This window comes from Ambystoma mexicanum, chromosome 5q, assembly GCF_040938575.1.
Source record: "Ambystoma mexicanum isolate Mex_15411 chromosome 5q, UKY_AmexF1_1, whole genome shotgun sequence".
NCBI lineage: Eukaryota > Metazoa > Chordata > Amphibia > Caudata > Ambystomatidae > Ambystoma > Ambystoma mexicanum.
Window position 1 is genome coordinate 878903281 of NC_090933.1, and position 16653 is coordinate 878919933.

The window sequence follows — 16653 nt, forward strand, 5'->3', positions numbered from 1 at the left end:
TTGGCTATTGCAATGGAACTCCTCCAAAGCTCTCTTCCTCGTCTTAGTATCAAAGTGGTGTGAATACATGGAAATGTGCATAACTCCCAGTTGTTTCTTCCTCGTTTTGGTACTAATCTGATATTTCTCTATACTACCAAGGGGAGGCTGATGTGTATTTAACCTGTCTAAATGAGCAGGTGTCCTCCTAGTTGGTCCCAGTAAAACAATGCCATTTCTGGGGGTAATTTTTAAAGGAGGGAAAGGCGAAGGGTTGACAGTAACCTTCAAAGGTTGCTGGAGCTGAAGTATTATTGTGAAAAGGGGATGGGAGATACCATGTCTCACCTAAGGACGTCCTCTCCCCCTACTTGCCCAAGTCTCCACCACCAGGGTGATCCTCCCTCACATTTCCACCCCCATGGTTAGGATCCAAGAGCGATGGCCTTTCCCTGGCCACCTGAGAGGAGGAATCAGGGAGAGTAGAAGCGAGGATGCCTTCAGGTTCCTCACAGTACACTGATGCTTACTTGACTCCGATTTCCCCAGATGCCATGAACTATCATCTTGGCACTCTATCTTCCGCCCTTTGTTCCAGTGAGAGGTGCCCAGTTTTGAGGATTCTTCTGGTTGGGTACAACTGCAGGATGGTTACTCTAATTAATCCCTGTCGGTGAAGAAATGCAGATGCCAACAATGCAGACCTCTTCAGGACACTTCACAGGATGGAGGAAGGTTATTCTCAGCGACTATCATCGTTTGCAGGCAGCAGGCGCCCTTCCTTGAAGATAGGAAGCTGGAATTCGGGGAGAAGCTGACTTGAGGCACAAGCTAGCGACCACCAAATTTGCAGCCTTGAATGCAAAATGGCGATGGTTCTGGCGAGATAACCAACGAGAGAGTTGGTCAGTCCCCCGGGCAGTCCAGGGAAACTTCCAAGAGCTCTGAAGGGCTGAATCCCAGAGAAGGCATCCAGAGTATTTAGTCCCACTAGCCCAAGGGCTGAAGCAATGAAGAGAGTATTCGGAGATCAAGCAGAGGAGCAGGGCTTCAGCGGGCCGGACACTGGAGGGCATGCTGGGCCACTTCAGGAGTTGTCTTCGGGACATTAACGGGCTGCTCTTCTTGAAGAGATTCTTGGCTCCACCGTAAAGCTCAAGAATGGCTGGAGGAGTCGTCCTCTTAACCAAAATCTGAGCTGTCAGAAAGTCCAAACCCTATAAAAGGTTATGCACCCTTCAAACTACCAGCAGTTGTCCAATCAGGGGTAACTACGGTGCACATCTGCCCTAGTAGACAGTCCTGGCCCCCTTACTGGGCCACACTGTTAGGGGAGTTTTCCTAAAGTCCACCAGCAGGTGAGACTCTATATAACTATCCCTTGGTATACAGGCTCCACCTCTTGGTATACGTCTGTACTACCCAAAGGTTTGGAAGAACGGCAGAGCAGCCAGGCTTATATTATGAGGAGGATGTGAGCTGTAGGTAAGTACAATTAACTCTGTAAATACATATCCCCAAAGAAACCTTCACACACTTATAGTAAAATATACATTTATTTTATATACACAAGGCTAACTTATTCAGGTATGTAAATACTATTTAAACCAACCAACACAAATAGAAAACTTCAGCAATACTTTTTCAGTTGAGTAAACCAATAGTAGTGGAATGCGCCAGTCATGAATGCAGTTCAATGATCAATCAATTAACTTCTTAAAGTCACCCGGACAGTTTTCAGTTGCAAGGAAAATGTCTTATACCGCACTAACTACTTGGTAATACTGTTTAATGATTCCAATACTTTAGCAGTCCTTCCCTAACTAGTTCAGAGATCTTCAGCCATTTGAGGAGGGATGCAAAGTCATGTGCTGCAGCAGAAAATGCAAAGTTCCATAGGATAAGTCAATTACTTGCAAGTAAGATGCTTTAGTGGAATAAAACAAGTTATCAGTACTGCCTATAGGTGCATAAGCTTTAGGCCTGGGCAATGGGTGAACACCCAAACACCGGATATACCACTTCAGTAAAACAGGAGCAACTAATTTGGCTTGGGGTAAGTAGTATCTTGAGCCCCACAGTACCTTCCGAGTATTGAAGATGCAGCAGAATTCTTTCCTATGCAGCAGCGATGGACCTGGTCTCCTGTTCCTTGGTCGTGGTGACGAAAGGAGGGACTGCGGAAGGGATGTTGCAGCAGCAGTCATGAGAAAGGACCCTAGAGCAAGGAATTCTTCTGACTCCCATGTCAGTCTGCAGTTTTGGCACCTTTTTACAAGCTCCAACAGAGAACAGTTATCGCCCGGTCAATGCGCCTCGATTCTGTAGTCCTGCACTCTGGTGAGGGGACTTCGATCAGGGGGATCTTGTCTCTGGAGGTCCAACTGGAGCTCAACAGTTCTGGGAGGATTTGTTCAAGGGAAGATGATGCGCTGCAATTGGTTTGGAGGTCCCCTGGTATTGGCGGTTTTTAGTCCTGAAAGTTCACAGCACTTCAGGATGTCTTGTTCTGCAGATCGTCTTATGGCTAGTTGGTCCTCACCAGCCAAAGGGAAGGAATCCTCTTCAAAACTCCTCTGTCGATAGGAAAACTGGGTCAGTGGTCTCTTCACAGTTACTGCAAGGGTCTGCCTGTGTCTCTGGTCGTCTTCAGCTTTGGATCTTCTGTTCCAGTGGTCGACTTGCCTTCTGCCTCATGAACCTCATTTTTTATAAGGATTTTCCATTCATTCCTCTACAACCTCTCCCTGAAGTTTACAGAAAGGGGTGGGTGGTTGTCCAATCAGGACAGTCAGTCCCCCAGTGGGAACTGGTTCCATTCAGGTACATCAGCAGACAAAGCACAGCAGTGATTCGGGATCCTCCCATGCTTCCTGTCCTCGCAGACACACTGGAACTTCAGTGGGTTACACAAAGGGTTCCTGCCGAACACAAACCTCACATCAAGACCTCCCCAACCCCAGGATGGCAGAAGAAGGGCTAACAAAGAACAACCACACAAGAAATGCCGAAAAAAGAAAGAAGCCACAATTTTGGAACATGGGAGACCCTCGTGTGCATAACCGCAGCTGTGAATACAGCCTGCAGTGGAAAACTGCACAGAACACATCCACTGCCACCAGCGATAACGATAGGGTCGTTACTGTAACCAAAATGTTACAGGGGAAGAGAGAAGGGGGATAACCAGGTATAAGGTGGTGTGTGCTGAAGTATCCCCCATCCTTAAGAACAGTAGTTTTTAAGGAAAGTAAAAGAATATAAAACGGAGTACCCAAAGGGCTCCTAGCAACACTGTACATAGGGTGCTGTGTGGTGCAAAGGTAACACATATGTCTTTAAAGGTATGGAGGAAAGCAAGACTCCATAAAATAAAGTAAAACATATAAAACAGAGTTCCCATGATTGGAGCAGAGAAGAATGAATGAGCGGAACAAGGCTTCCCTCATTGAGAACAGTCCAGCAATAAGTGCTTGGGGTCTCACTAGAAGAGGGGATTAAGCATAAAACTGGTTAATCTCCCTAAAACACACACAAAGGCTCACTAGCACGCAAAAGCAGCAGCTTTCATGGGCAAGTGCATTCAAAAACAGTAAAAATGTGCAAAAAGAAAAACTTTCCTAACAGCGCTGACAGATTGCAGTAGTGCCAGTATGCTGCATGGGGTGAAACGCATACTCCTTCAGGTTGTCTGCAGTCTTTCTGAAAAGGGAAAAAGAAACACTGCCAAACATCTTGTAATGGAGGTATGGTCCGAGCTAGTGGGGTACTAAGCAAATCTTGCTGCGACAAGGGGGCAGGAATTGGGGCCCCGTGTACTGCCACCATCCACTGTAGGGGTAGGACTGGCATTGAATTACGGTACCAAGTGAACAAATCGATTTGCTAAAATCGATTTCCAAGAAGTCTGATTTAGAAAGAAAGCTTGGAGACCGTTCAGAGACGTCTTTCTAAATTGAACTGTAAGCCTCTGCGACGCACACGATTCATCAGGGTTTAGGGTAATGGAATGAGATATAGAGGGCTGTACAGAAACAACCAAAATAAAACATTTTTTGTGTTCGATCTTCAATACACGGAAATATCACATAGTACTGTGGATTCCTCTCTGGTAGGTCTCCCACCCCGATGAGAGAGGGGCCCATCCCCTCCTGACAAAGCCAGGGCACTGGCCTTGTCACTGTTACGCTCACCTGGTTCCACGGGGACGCCACCCAGCAGTTGGGACTCAGGTATCCTTCTCTGCGGTTCCCAGGTGTGACCAGCGGGAGGGTTCTGCCTGGAATACTAGTGGGCAATGTTCAAGACTGGGCAACTGGGGTAAACAGCCCCCCCACCACCCCATATACCTGTGGCGCCTCTGGACCTCTCCTCACCTTGTTTTTAATGCAGGTGTGTTCTCCGTCCTGCCTTCTTGGCAGGGGCGCGTTTTGCTTGGTGGGCGATTGCTATCCAGTTACTTCACTGATGCCGGCCCGCTTTGAGTCTTTAAGGTAGGTCTTATTGCTGTGGTATATTGTTGTCCTTGCATGCCTTTTTGGTTTAACTAATGTCTTTTCTCTTACTTAGGTGCGCAGAAGTCCAATATGTGGCATAGACTGAATTGGGTCTCGCCGGTAAGTAATGGTGTTTTTAGAGCGCCTTGATGCGGTGAGTAGGCGCTATGATGCCTTGCCTTTTGCTAACTTGTTGTCTTGTCTTCCCCACAGGTCGCAGTGCTCACCCAGTGCATGGAATTCCTGAGGCGATGCTGGCCGAGGAGCGGCTTGCGAGGTAAGCTTTTCGGCACCGTTGGTTAAATCGTAAAAATATCCAATGTCTTGTTTCTTCCTTTTTTGCAGATCCGTCGGTTCGGGAGGAACGCTGGGTCCGGGATGCTGTTCGCAAGAGCCGTGGACAGCTAACGATGAAATTACAGGTAAGCTGCTGCTGCTAACGATGTCCTTTTCCTCCTTAACAGATGCTGTTCTTCCGAGGTTCGCAGGTGCAGCTGAACACGGTGAGCGTCACGTTGCAGAATTGCAAAGTAACGCGAGGCGTGTTATCCCAGTCGGGTGTGGTTTAAATAGCTTCAAGAAAGTAGTCCTGGTAAAATAGTTCCTATGGTATCACACCCAAAAATACTATACCGCATAGCTTGGTTCCAAGGAGCCAAGCTATGTGGATGCCTCCATGTTGATTGGCACTGAAGTTCCCAATACAAGTCCTTTATCAAGTATGAGCATGGCCCCAAAGGCGCCAGGACTGGCCCCAAGAAGGCCTAGGCCAAGGATGACTGGTTTTAGTGGAGACCCGAGTCAAGACCCTTCCTGGCCCATGGGCTTGCCGGGGGGTCTTCTGGATGAGGGTCGTGACAGACACACCAATATGTTGAGAACAATGCTGTGACGATCTAACGCCTCACACTGAGGGGCTGCAGCTGGGTTCACAAGTAAAGCTTTTTAAAAAAGAAAGAAGGGTCAAGCATTAGGAAAGGAATTTAAATAGTTTTCATTGTTTTATTGAATTCTGTTGAACCCCTTTTAGTGTGTTCTCAATTGGTGTCTATATGCAAAGAGGCCATAGTCTTACAAGCTGATTGGTGCCCATTTCTTGAAAGGGGGCTGGGAGTTTATAGGAGAGAGCATGTTTCCAGAATGTGGAGATTTTTTTGTTACAAACCACTGCGGTGGTTATCGGGCACGCGTTGTCCTCTTAATTCCAATTTCTTGGTGAATGCATCCTATCTGGTAAGATATATCCGATAGTTAAAAGTTCCCTGATTAAATCAAAGAATAATCCAAACGCCACACTTAAATCTCAGCAGAAGTGACTCAGTCGTCACTCTTCTGAGGTCAATAAATATAGTATCATTTGTTGGGTTATAGGAACAACAGTTATTTACAGAGGAATGAAACAGTCATGCAAGCATTATTCAGGAAAACATAACCAAGCTCATATTAATATAAATGTAGGACAACATTTGGAATAACAGGCAGTACAGTGGTTATCCCGGAAATGTTAGACCAATTATAAAATAACACTTTCTAAAATCAGGAATATAAAAAAAAGTGTGTTCCAAAGGGTAGGTAAATGGACAGTACACATGGCTGTATGCCATATTCTATATCTCAAGCTCTGGGACAGAAATTAGAAAAAGTGAATTTAGGGCAATACAAATCTCTTTCATTCGTTTTTGTAATAATGCAAACAGTGCCTTACTGTGATCTTCAATGATGAGGTTCAAAGTAAAATTAGATGCTATTTTATCACTACTACATGGCACAATATTATAAACGTACCAACAAAAAACCCCCCACAATTTTACACTTTACCTCTGTGGTTTGCAATGGCAGTGGGAAAGGCAACAGTTCTGATAGCAAAACAAGTCCGGAGAAAAATCCTTCAGGGATCTTCAAAACAGAAGACAGCACCTCTTTCAGCATTAACGACCATGTGTTATTGGCCAGTGTCTCTTCTGAGATTGTAACTTGTTCGTTAACTCCCTGGGTAAAAGTCAAAAGAATGTCAACAATATCGTTTTGCAGTTTTTGTTCCTCTCCATCTAGACGACCAGAGATTGGGATGGAGCATAGGAGCATGTGTAGAGCAACAAGAGACGCAGGAATACGTGTGTCTTTGAATTCAAAGGATCCACCCTTTAACAGTTCCATTAACATGGTCTTGAGCAAGGTGAGCGTACACCGTGCCACAGAGATGGTGGTAACTCTGTGTAAAGTGGTCCCCATGTTAACATGCAGCCTCCATGGCTGAATGAGAACGCTGTTCAGCTTTTGTAGGATGCGGATAAAGGTATCCATTCCATCAGCAGAGAATAGCTGAATTACCGCCAGATTCCATTTGAGGTCTTTCTGCTGATCTTAAAAAGGAAAAATCAGAAGAGATTTTTAAAGATTAAAAACATATCACTTTTTAATTTTTCTCAAATCTAATCTTTTGTTACCGCCATGTACAACATAAATAATATTTAAAATACCGAAGAGCAGTTAACCTTTTAATAATTTCTCTCAAAAGTCTATTCTTACATTGATTCTCAAATGTGGATACTAGAAAGTTTAACATAATATTGGTAGACTAATATCCAATTTTTATGTGGGGTGTTCTGATAGATCCCATCAATCGTGTGCTCATGACCAAAGGTCACCTCAATGATTGTAGATAAACTGGTACCCTTAGTCTTTATGTAGCTCTTTTAGTGGTAGACCAGCCAAGGGCCAGCATCAGGGTGATGTACATTAGTTTACATTGAAAGGTATTTGTTAGGTAGAAACCTATGCAGTTCCCTTAGGGACCACTGCAAAAAGATTAAGACTACAGGAGTAAGCAGTAAACCCAATTGGTAGCAGCCAGCACCACCCAGATTTACCTGGTAGCTGTGGCTGAGCAGTCAGACTTCTCTCAAGAAGAGTTAGGCAGTATATAGAGTATACACAATAGGGCTAAAAACACAGTAGCACAAGCAAACACTGACCAGAGCTTTGGTATAAAAGTATATAATTATTTATTTAAAAACACACTTGTAAAAATACACTGGCAATAATATGTCAAGCAAGTTCAAACACAGTCACTATGTTTATACACCTCCCTAGTTAATTATTCGACAAGTCTAGGTTAAGACACCACTTATTTAGCAAAACAGAGGTGAGCGCGTAACCGTAGATGGCACTCCAATAATTTGTTTAAAAAGGGAGAGAAAAGGCAGAATAGGAAAAACGCACCGTACCAACACTTTTAAAAAACCACAGCAAGTCAAGAAAGGCAGGGTCTACTGTAGAGCAAAAAGTTCATAGGCCAGGCCCACTCTTAGAGAGAGCAAGGCGGAATGTGCCCAAGATCACACAGTGGAAATGCACTCAAAGTCTTTGCAGAAAAGTCAAAAGAGGTTGGATCAAGTCAGAAAGGTAATGGTAGCAGGTCCGAGGTCACCCCAGGATAGAGAGTCAAGGATTTACGGGACACCTTGGACAGTTTGTTGCAAGGGAGACCAGGCGGGACACAGTACCTGAAATGGTGAGAAAGCTCCAGCGGGGGGAAGTTGTTCCTTGCAGCGGGTGCAAGTCGGGGCTTCGTCCAGGGGAAGAGATGATCTTGATGTGGAGGGAAGCTGGAGGTCGTTGCACTGCCAGGGAAGAAACCAGCCGCGGAGTTTCCCGGTTAAAAGGTACAACCCTTTTATTTGCGGTAGTGGTGAAGAGTGGCTATCCGGCCGCCGGGGTGCTTGGCACGGGCGATTCGACCACGAGACGATCCAGGAAGGCGAAAAAGGCGAACTGGTTGGTCCCACCAGCTGAAAGGGAAGAAGACTCTCCTGGAAGAAGATCTCCTCTGTCGGGGAAGTGGCGAGTTCGTACAGCAGAGCTCCACCAGTGGTGTCGTCGTAGATGGCTCAGTTTCTCCCCTCTTCGGATTCTTTAGGTCCTGTGCCGACTTCTGAAGTTTCAGTCCCCAAAGCCCTGCTTTTATGCAGCAAAACCCCCATTCATCAGCCCAGCTGTCACTCAAACATGCTAAGTGGTGAGCCGGGCGGCTCACCACTGGGCCAATCACACAAGAGTGCGACTTGAGTTGCCAAGGCAACTCAGTCCAGGGTGCCTAATCCCCCTCCCACACATCCTGTTGACCACAGACAGTGTGGCACAATTTGGAGGGCTTCTGTGGAGAAGCCCGCCAAAAAGTGGAACAAAGGGCTCGAATTGGGTTAGAGTTTCAGAGGCGAACACAAACGCCATTTTAAAACCGAGTCCTGGCAAAAAGACCAAACCGGGGAATAAATATTAAATAAATAACCTGGCGGTATCTTTAAAATTGCAGCAAAAAGTGGTGTGTTTAAAATGAATGGGAAAATCCCATAGGAAATTATCTGGTGGAATATTTTGCGTGGTATCCACTGCCACCAGCCAGAAACTCGACAAGGGGGGACTGGACAGTGCCCCCTTGGAAAACAGACCCAGGGGCAATCGAATTACCCCTACCAGTACTTCCACAATATGCTGGTTTGTACTGGTTCTGTTCACAATTTGAGACCAGTAAAGCCAATGGTGACTTTACATGCCCTGGGAGACAGTAGTCAGTCCAAGGGTATGGAGTCTATGTTTGAGGGTCACTATGACAACCCTGTGCTACTGCATTGAGGGTGCTGTGTAACACACATACCAAAAACACATGAAGCCCTATGGAGTAAAAGACCCCATAGCCCATAAAACACATTACATAGTCAAAGGACATTCTCAAATCATGCCTAAGAGTGGGAGAAAACGAGTCTCACTCTTAGCAGGAGAAAAAAATAAATCCCAAAAATCCAGCAAAGCTGCTGGGGGACTCACTAGGTTTGGGAAATTAGCCTTAACAGAGAAATCTCCCTAACAGTATTTTGACGACAAGGAATGAAGAGACTGACCAACTGCTGCAGTGTTGATTACTATACACTTTTATTGTATGTGGGAGTACCTGGATTGGAGTAACACTATGGATAAGGTATTGGAAACCAGGCTTTATTCTCATCTGGTCTCTAACAATAAAAAGGGGGGGCTGCTGGAACCCTATTTGATTCAATTACCTGTTAGAATGTGGCGCCATGTATTCACGTGCTTTAGATTTAACGTACTGATGACTGGAGACATAATAGACCTTAGGGGTAGAGGGATTTGTGAACCTTCGTCGTGAAGATTTTGTAAAGCTAGTGATCTCATTGAAACTAAGACATCTTGACACCGAGTGCCCCTCTTTGAGAATTGAGCGTATAGGTAGCTTTAAAAAGTTTGTGACGATCTTAGATTATGTAAATATTGACGACCTGTGGTGGCAAATGTTTCATGGAAATCGGGTGTCCCTACAGATTGCCGTGGTACGTTTTGTGATGCATTATTGTAAATTGTATCTGTTTATTGATTGCTCGGCTCCATCTATTTCTGCTGTGTAATTTCCTCCCAATCACTCATAGACAGTGGATTTATTTGTGCTGTGAATTCGTAAATTGTGCTTTCCCATTTAATGTATGGTTCCATCAGTCTCTTGGGCACAACTTTTTCCATTCCTATTATGCCAAGTGGGATAGAACCTCTGATTTAAGTTATGTAGGTTCTCTGGGTGTTTAATGTTTGCACCACTGTTAACTGCACCTTATTACTGAATGCATTATACTTTCTATTCGTAAGGTGTAATCTGCTCAGGAATTGGTCTGCACTAAGGGACTGTATTATGCACGTTGGGCAGGACGTTTGCGTGTTCCTTACCTTGTCTACGATTCTCTAGCTCCAGTGCGGTGCAAGTAGTTTTGATGTGTCGCGTATGTATCATGTATAGATGAGAAATGTATGAAAGCAGAATGTGCATAGAATCAAGATATTATGTAAATGAGGTATTAAGGTTTAAGTCTCATTTCATGTAACTTATTTTAGCATTTTTACTTGCAATTTGTCTGGTCTAAGAAGACTTTTTTTTTTTTTTTACCTTTTCACTGTTTTATCTGTGTACTACTTCTGTGAAAGATTTTTAAAACCGAAACAATGAATAAATGAATGAATATACTTTTATTTAGCAGAAAATTCTCAACTCTAATGGGGTTTCCCTACCTAAACTTTAGAAACTCAGGTGCTTGCCAGGAAGTCTGAGTCCAAATCAAAAGGCACCATCCCAGACAAAAAGGCTCCTATGCTATCCCTGTCACTACAACAAATAGTACTAAGTTCTGGTTCTGCTTGTAACCCAGGAGAATGACTACCTTCTACTGGATGTAAAGAGTCCCAACACGCCATGGTTGCTCAACGTAAAAGTTCCATACAACTCTGGCTTCTCAAAAGCAAACAAAACAAATCTACAGGATTCTCGCGGGCTAGGAGAATGACTCCCATCTCTTAGCTGGTTCTCCAATGTCTCTCAGCAACACTTGTAATTCCTTTACAAAGGTTTTCCCTGACTCGACTTTCTTTACATGCTTTACCCTGCCCCCACTAGGATGAATATGCACCCCGTGTTCTGCTAGACTCTACAGCGCCACACCTTTGAGGAGCTGGCCAGGGAATAATGGTTCAAAGTTATTCACTACCTTCTTGGTTTCTTCAGATTTTAGAGTCTCAAGTATTTTCGGTTTCCTGGAGGTTACTAGGTTAAAAGAAAGAGGCCCGATTCCCAGCTTTTCAAAAGACAATGGTTTTCTTCTTATTTCATAAAGGGAGTGTTGACCCTGTGGATTTAAAGGACTGGACTCTTGGCAGGATCTGGTGTAGACTAATCATATGTTTGCAATAGCCTTTTGACAGAGGGTGATTGTTTTTTGCTCGGAAGACCAGCCCTAGATGATTCTGGGGTGTACACAGGAGGGCTTCTATTCCTCACGTGTTTGGGGATGTTATATCTTTGTCATTGATTGTCCTTGAAAGTCCCCTTAAGAACTCTGTTCTTACCAATGATTCTCCCGAAGACCCCTGGACAAGCTTCTATTCCTTTGGCAGAGTTTGAGAAGATAACCCCTTAAATAACGTTTCGGGGGAATTTGGGTTTGAGTTTTAAGGGCAGACTCAATTCACAACCGCTGAGGTGAGTGTTACCTCTCCGTTAGTTACCCTTTATTTATATTTTGTAATGCAACTGTAATGTAATTGTAATGGGTAATTTATAACGCGCTTAATACCCAGAGGTTTCTAAGCGCGGACCTGGGGATCAAACCTTTGTTGCTCTGCATGGTCTTGCTGCCAATACGAGTGCGTTGCCCCTGAGCTATCCTCCAGAGACAAAGGCTTAGTGAACAGTTCTTCATACTAGCTTTTTGTTGCCTGTTTTCCAAGGCTCTCTTAACTTTCCTTTGGCTCCCTCCCCATCTTTTACCTGTTCTTGGCATCGGGAGGCTTCACCGGTTCTGCCTGGGACCTTGTGACAATCAATAGTCTCTTCTCTTGTTGTGTGCTCGTTTTCTGGACCCTGTACTTCTGATTGTTCTGATGTTGATAAGGGACTCGACCGTACCTTACGCATGGGTCGTTCAGCCACCACTACTCCGGATGCTTCTCAAGCCCACCGTTTCAACTTTGCGAAAAGCCAGGGTTAGCAGCGTTGGTGTAATTGTCGGACTGCACGGTCCACCCGCTACAGGTCACACCACCACAACCCAATATCTGTCCGGCCGTTGTGCCGGTTCCCGGCCCACTGGTACAATGCTTTCTGAGCATCTCACAAATAACATACGTTTGTTTCGCTGGGGCGTTATGCCGATTCACCTCTTCCTCAGCCTTACTCTTGCCCACGTGCCACCAGGTTTCACTTCTATGACGTGCAGCATTCTGCCTCCGTGTGGGACATCTTCACATTCTGCTGCTGCTTCCACTACTGCCAACACCTAGCCAGCTACGAGATATTCTTGTACCACATCCTCCACATCACTCCCTCAAGCCTCTTGAGTCTTCCTTCGACTTCTACGTTCACCTTGACCTCGATCTCGCTTTCCAATGCCATCTTCCTCTTCGTCACTCTCTCTCATTCTCTCGATCGCTCTTCCCCAGTTGTTTGTTTCCGGAATCTTGATATAGCAGGTTCTGCCATGGCGTAACAGTTCCACTGACAACAGCTGGTCGAGCGGTTTTCCTGCTTGACTGTAGCGTTCTCAAGTTTTTCCTCGTCCCTGTACTTATTACATTAAGACTGTCCGACCCAGTACAATAACACATGGTTTCCGATGGAAGTGTCTCCTCCTGGGGATAATTGACGCTATCTGAAAGATTGTCACAATATGCATTATTACTTTGAAAAAAGTGATGGTGACATAGATGTGGGTAAAATAAACTTGTTTTTGTAGAAATCAAACACTATGTTTTTACAGGCTGCAGGTGAGCAAATGTAGATTCAGAAGAGTAACAGGAGCACACTCAGATCATGACCCTGCTAGTTGCAGTCACTCACAAAGGCAAAGGCGTCAGACGGGTACCAAATTTAATAGGATACATTCCCTAAAGTACCAACTAACAACCAGTAGTTAAACTCTCATAGGATTCAGTGTGAGAGACAGACCTGCTTTTGATTTGCTGAGCAGATATAGGCCCGATGATACAGATTCCTCTAGTATTGAGTAAAAGGTCCAATGTTAAAGATGGGCCCAATAATCAAGAAAGGATTTTGTTCTTTCTGAAGGTAAGGCTAGTCGTGGTCAGATATTTTGGGCTGTTTTTGATTGCATGCAGACAAGTCTGGTGTTCGCAGCTACTGGGAAGAGCTTAACCATCTGATCGTGACTAGGAAGACTACAGGGACTTCAGATTGTTCACACCTCAGGCACAATTTCCATTTTGTGTTATTGGCCCCCTTACTTCTGGGTTCCCCTAAACATTTTGCTGGATTTCTTTGCTTTTTATCATGATTTTGGGTTCAAAGAAAACTTCCATGACACTGAAACCATTTTTCTGGTGTGCTACACTTAGAAGCCATATTTTAAGCATCCCACTTTGGTCCCAGGGTGATTCTATCAACTAAGCATGCGTTGTGGAGAACGATGGTGGAGCGGCTTAATTTTGGACATACCAATTGTGCAATCACTTATCATATCTGCAGGGCAATGCACCTGCATGGCAGCCATTGGGGTAGTAACGCATTTTTTTAAGCTCTGCTCCTCACTATTTTGTTTTGGGCCAGTGGATCATGAGGAAAAGTCACAATTACCGTTTTGCAGACTGCGAGAACTCCTTCAGAAGGAGGAAGTTGGGGAGGTGCTAGGGGGAGGATGGGAAGAAAAGAGGCTTAGCTGTAGAAATTTAAAGGAAAAGCAGGCAATGGTGTTGGTCCACTCTGAAGAAAGCAGGGTCTGTGTCTCCCTCCACAGACAATGATTGGTGGAGGGATGAATTAATCAGGTTTTGGAAATGGGGGTGTAGGGGGAGACTGGGAAGAGAGAAGCATTTCATCAGGTTGCACCTCTCATTTGTAGGGTGGAAGTAGCATCTCTGCTGGTGCTGTCTTCCCAGCACAGCCTGCCCCTATGAGTGAAAAATGTCAAGTGGAAAGGGAATGTCCTTTTGAAGATGCAGGTAAAGGATACTACACAGCCAAACCAAGAGACTTGGTTGTGGCCTTGGAACCTTTGACCCTTCCGGAGAAAATGCCAGCCTCAAAGCCAAAGACGTTGACTGCCTCAAAAGGCATGCTCAGCAATTGTGTGCAACTTTGGGAGCAAATGCAGATGTTTGCATACATAAATGTCTACGGACAACCACCTCAGTGCATACTCATCTGACCATGTGTCCTGCCATGTCCAGGCACACCTGCAATATCTGCTTTGCCGACTTCATTCCGTCAGACAAAAAACACTTGCATCTTTGTGGGTAAATTAGTAGCAGACCTCCTAATGATGTTCCACAGTATATGGGAGTTGAGTGAAAGAGTGCAAGGAAGGCAAGTCCCCCTCAAAGCCAGGTTTTCTGAAGAAAAATCCTTCTTTATTGTGCCAACATCTTCTCGCTCTCTCCAACTGATGAAATGTTTAGAACGTGTAAGGGTGCAGGAGATGGAGGCTGACAAAAAGGTGGCATTATTTGGAGCTAAATACTTTTATTTAATCAAAAAGAGAAAGATAACCTATCTATCCCGATTCCTAGGACGGGATTCCAGGCCTCAACTAAAGAGATAAGGTGACAGTAAGGATGTCTGTCAACTCAAAAATGTCCACTGTCCTGTGTCAAGAAAACCTTACCCTTACACTTGAAACCAAATCATAAAGCAGTACTGTTCTGGTCCCAGGATAATTACTCCATTCTCCTGTGTTATAGTTCTTGGTTTGTTGAAACAGTTCCCAAATTCTAGAACAGACTCATATCCTGCACCTGGTCAGGTGGAACGGCTTCCTTCCCCTGATGGTAAAGTTCCAAACAATACTTTCTTGGTGGGCCAGAAGAATGTCTCCCTTCTCATGACGTCCGATCTCAGATAGCCCGGGGGAATGACTCCCTTCCCCAGGCCTTTTTGGACCTTACTGCCGGTCCAGGTTACAGGAGAATGACACCCTTCTCCGGGTATCTTCTCATCAGTTCCTTACAACCATGGGGATGGACTCTTCCCCTGTGCTGCTTTTCATTAGGCTTCCCACCTACAACACTCAATTCTAAGTGTTAGGAAGGTCCACAACCCTAGCTTCTCTTCTTCGCTTATCAGGCCCACTTGGTTCACTTCCCTGCTAAGCACTGCCATGAGCCAAATGACTCTTACTTTGTTTAGAGTACCTGGCCCTCCTTTGGCTGTCAGTGGGTTGAACTCTGCCACTGTCGTGAAGGACTCTCCCTTCTCAAGTTCTCTTTATGGGGTTTGGGGTCCTTGACCCTTCCTTTGTGGTCAAGGGGCTTCATTACACCACTGCGATGAGAAGGTCTGTAGACTTTCTGCCCGTGCCACCCAAGTGTTATGATTGCAAAGGGGCCTAGAAACAACTACATGTGCCCTCTTTGTAAGCTGCGCCGGGTCTCCCGAGCCACTTTGTACCTTGTTGGGGTTTTCAGCATGTCGCTGCGGCTTCCTGGGATGGCAGGCATTCCGTTTCTCTGGTGTTTTGCTTCCCCTGTGGCTGTGCAACAGCATTACCAGCTGCCTTTTGCGCTTCTTCCTCCTCTCGGCAATGCTGGGCACAGGTCTGCTCCTGCAGACCTTCTGATCATCAGACGCGGCGGACTGCAGGTTTGAATCTCCTGCGTCGGTGTGCAGCACACCTGCAGTCTTCCACGGCTGCCTGAGACTCAGCAGCCGGGCTGACGTCTGTTGTCCTCCTTTACTGTCTTTGTAGTGGCAATGGCCCTTGCGTAACATCACTCTAATAGGTTACAGCTGAGGCTGTGATCTTCCCGCTTTACTGTATCGTGTTACGACTCTTCTTCGTCACAGTCCTCTTCTTCCTGCTGATGTCCCGTCGGTCTGGCCTATGTGTCTCATTCATATCATGATCAGACTTTGAAATAAAATAGTACCGATTAACATTGCGGTTTCTCACTTTCCCCCAGAAGCTCACTGTCTCTAGAGCCGTGGTTCTCTCTAGTCTGGACTGCTGCAACAGCCGCTTTCTCAATCTGCCTTCCTCTACTCTTCGCCCTCTGCAACTAATCCAGAACAGGACTGCAAGACTTATCCTTGGCCTTAACCCAGTGACTATCTCTCCAGCCCTGAAATCTCTTCACTGGCTCCCAGTGGCTGCAAAGATCAAGCTCAAAACCCTTTGCCTTATCCACAGGCTTTCTGGGGCCAAGACCAAACTACATCCAACTCTTGCTTCCAAAATAACTTCCTTCTAGAGCCCTTCGCTCAGCTACCTCCAACTCCGAGGGTCTGATGCTTCTCCAGGCAGAGAGTGGGGGGTAGATCTCTCTCCTCTGCAGGTACCTCCCTCTGGAATGGCTTCCCTCCCCCTCTCAAACTTGAGCCGGACAACCTGAAGTTCCAGAAGCAGCTCAAGACCTTCCCTTTCTCCTCTGCTTTCTCTCTCTCCCTCCCCTGCTGACCACCCTTCTGCGGCGCCGACTGGTTGACTGGCTACCCTCAGAGTCTCAATGGGTACAAGGCTCCCCTGCACTGCCTCTGGGCCTACCGCACACTTAGGGGCTGTAACTAACCACTACAGTCCCCTGCCTCCTTGCTCTTACCCAGAGCTGCCCTGTCTTGGATTGCCCTTACTCAGAGCAATGCTGCCCTTAGAGCAATTCCCCCTAAACTTTGCGT

At 45.6% G+C, this 16653-nt stretch overlaps 1 protein-coding gene across 1 annotated transcript in view; it reads right to left on the reverse strand.

Annotated features, from left to right (window-relative positions):
• Positions 1 to 16653, reverse strand: part of VIRMA (vir like m6A methyltransferase associated) — a 1848046-nt gene that overhangs the window by 880364 nt on the left and 951029 nt on the right. The window contains exon 14 of the mRNA XM_069621370.1: positions 6291 to 6835. Within this exon, the coding sequence (XP_069477471.1) occupies positions 6291 to 6835 (545 nt within the window). The remainder of the gene's footprint in view (positions 1 to 6290; positions 6836 to 16653) is intronic.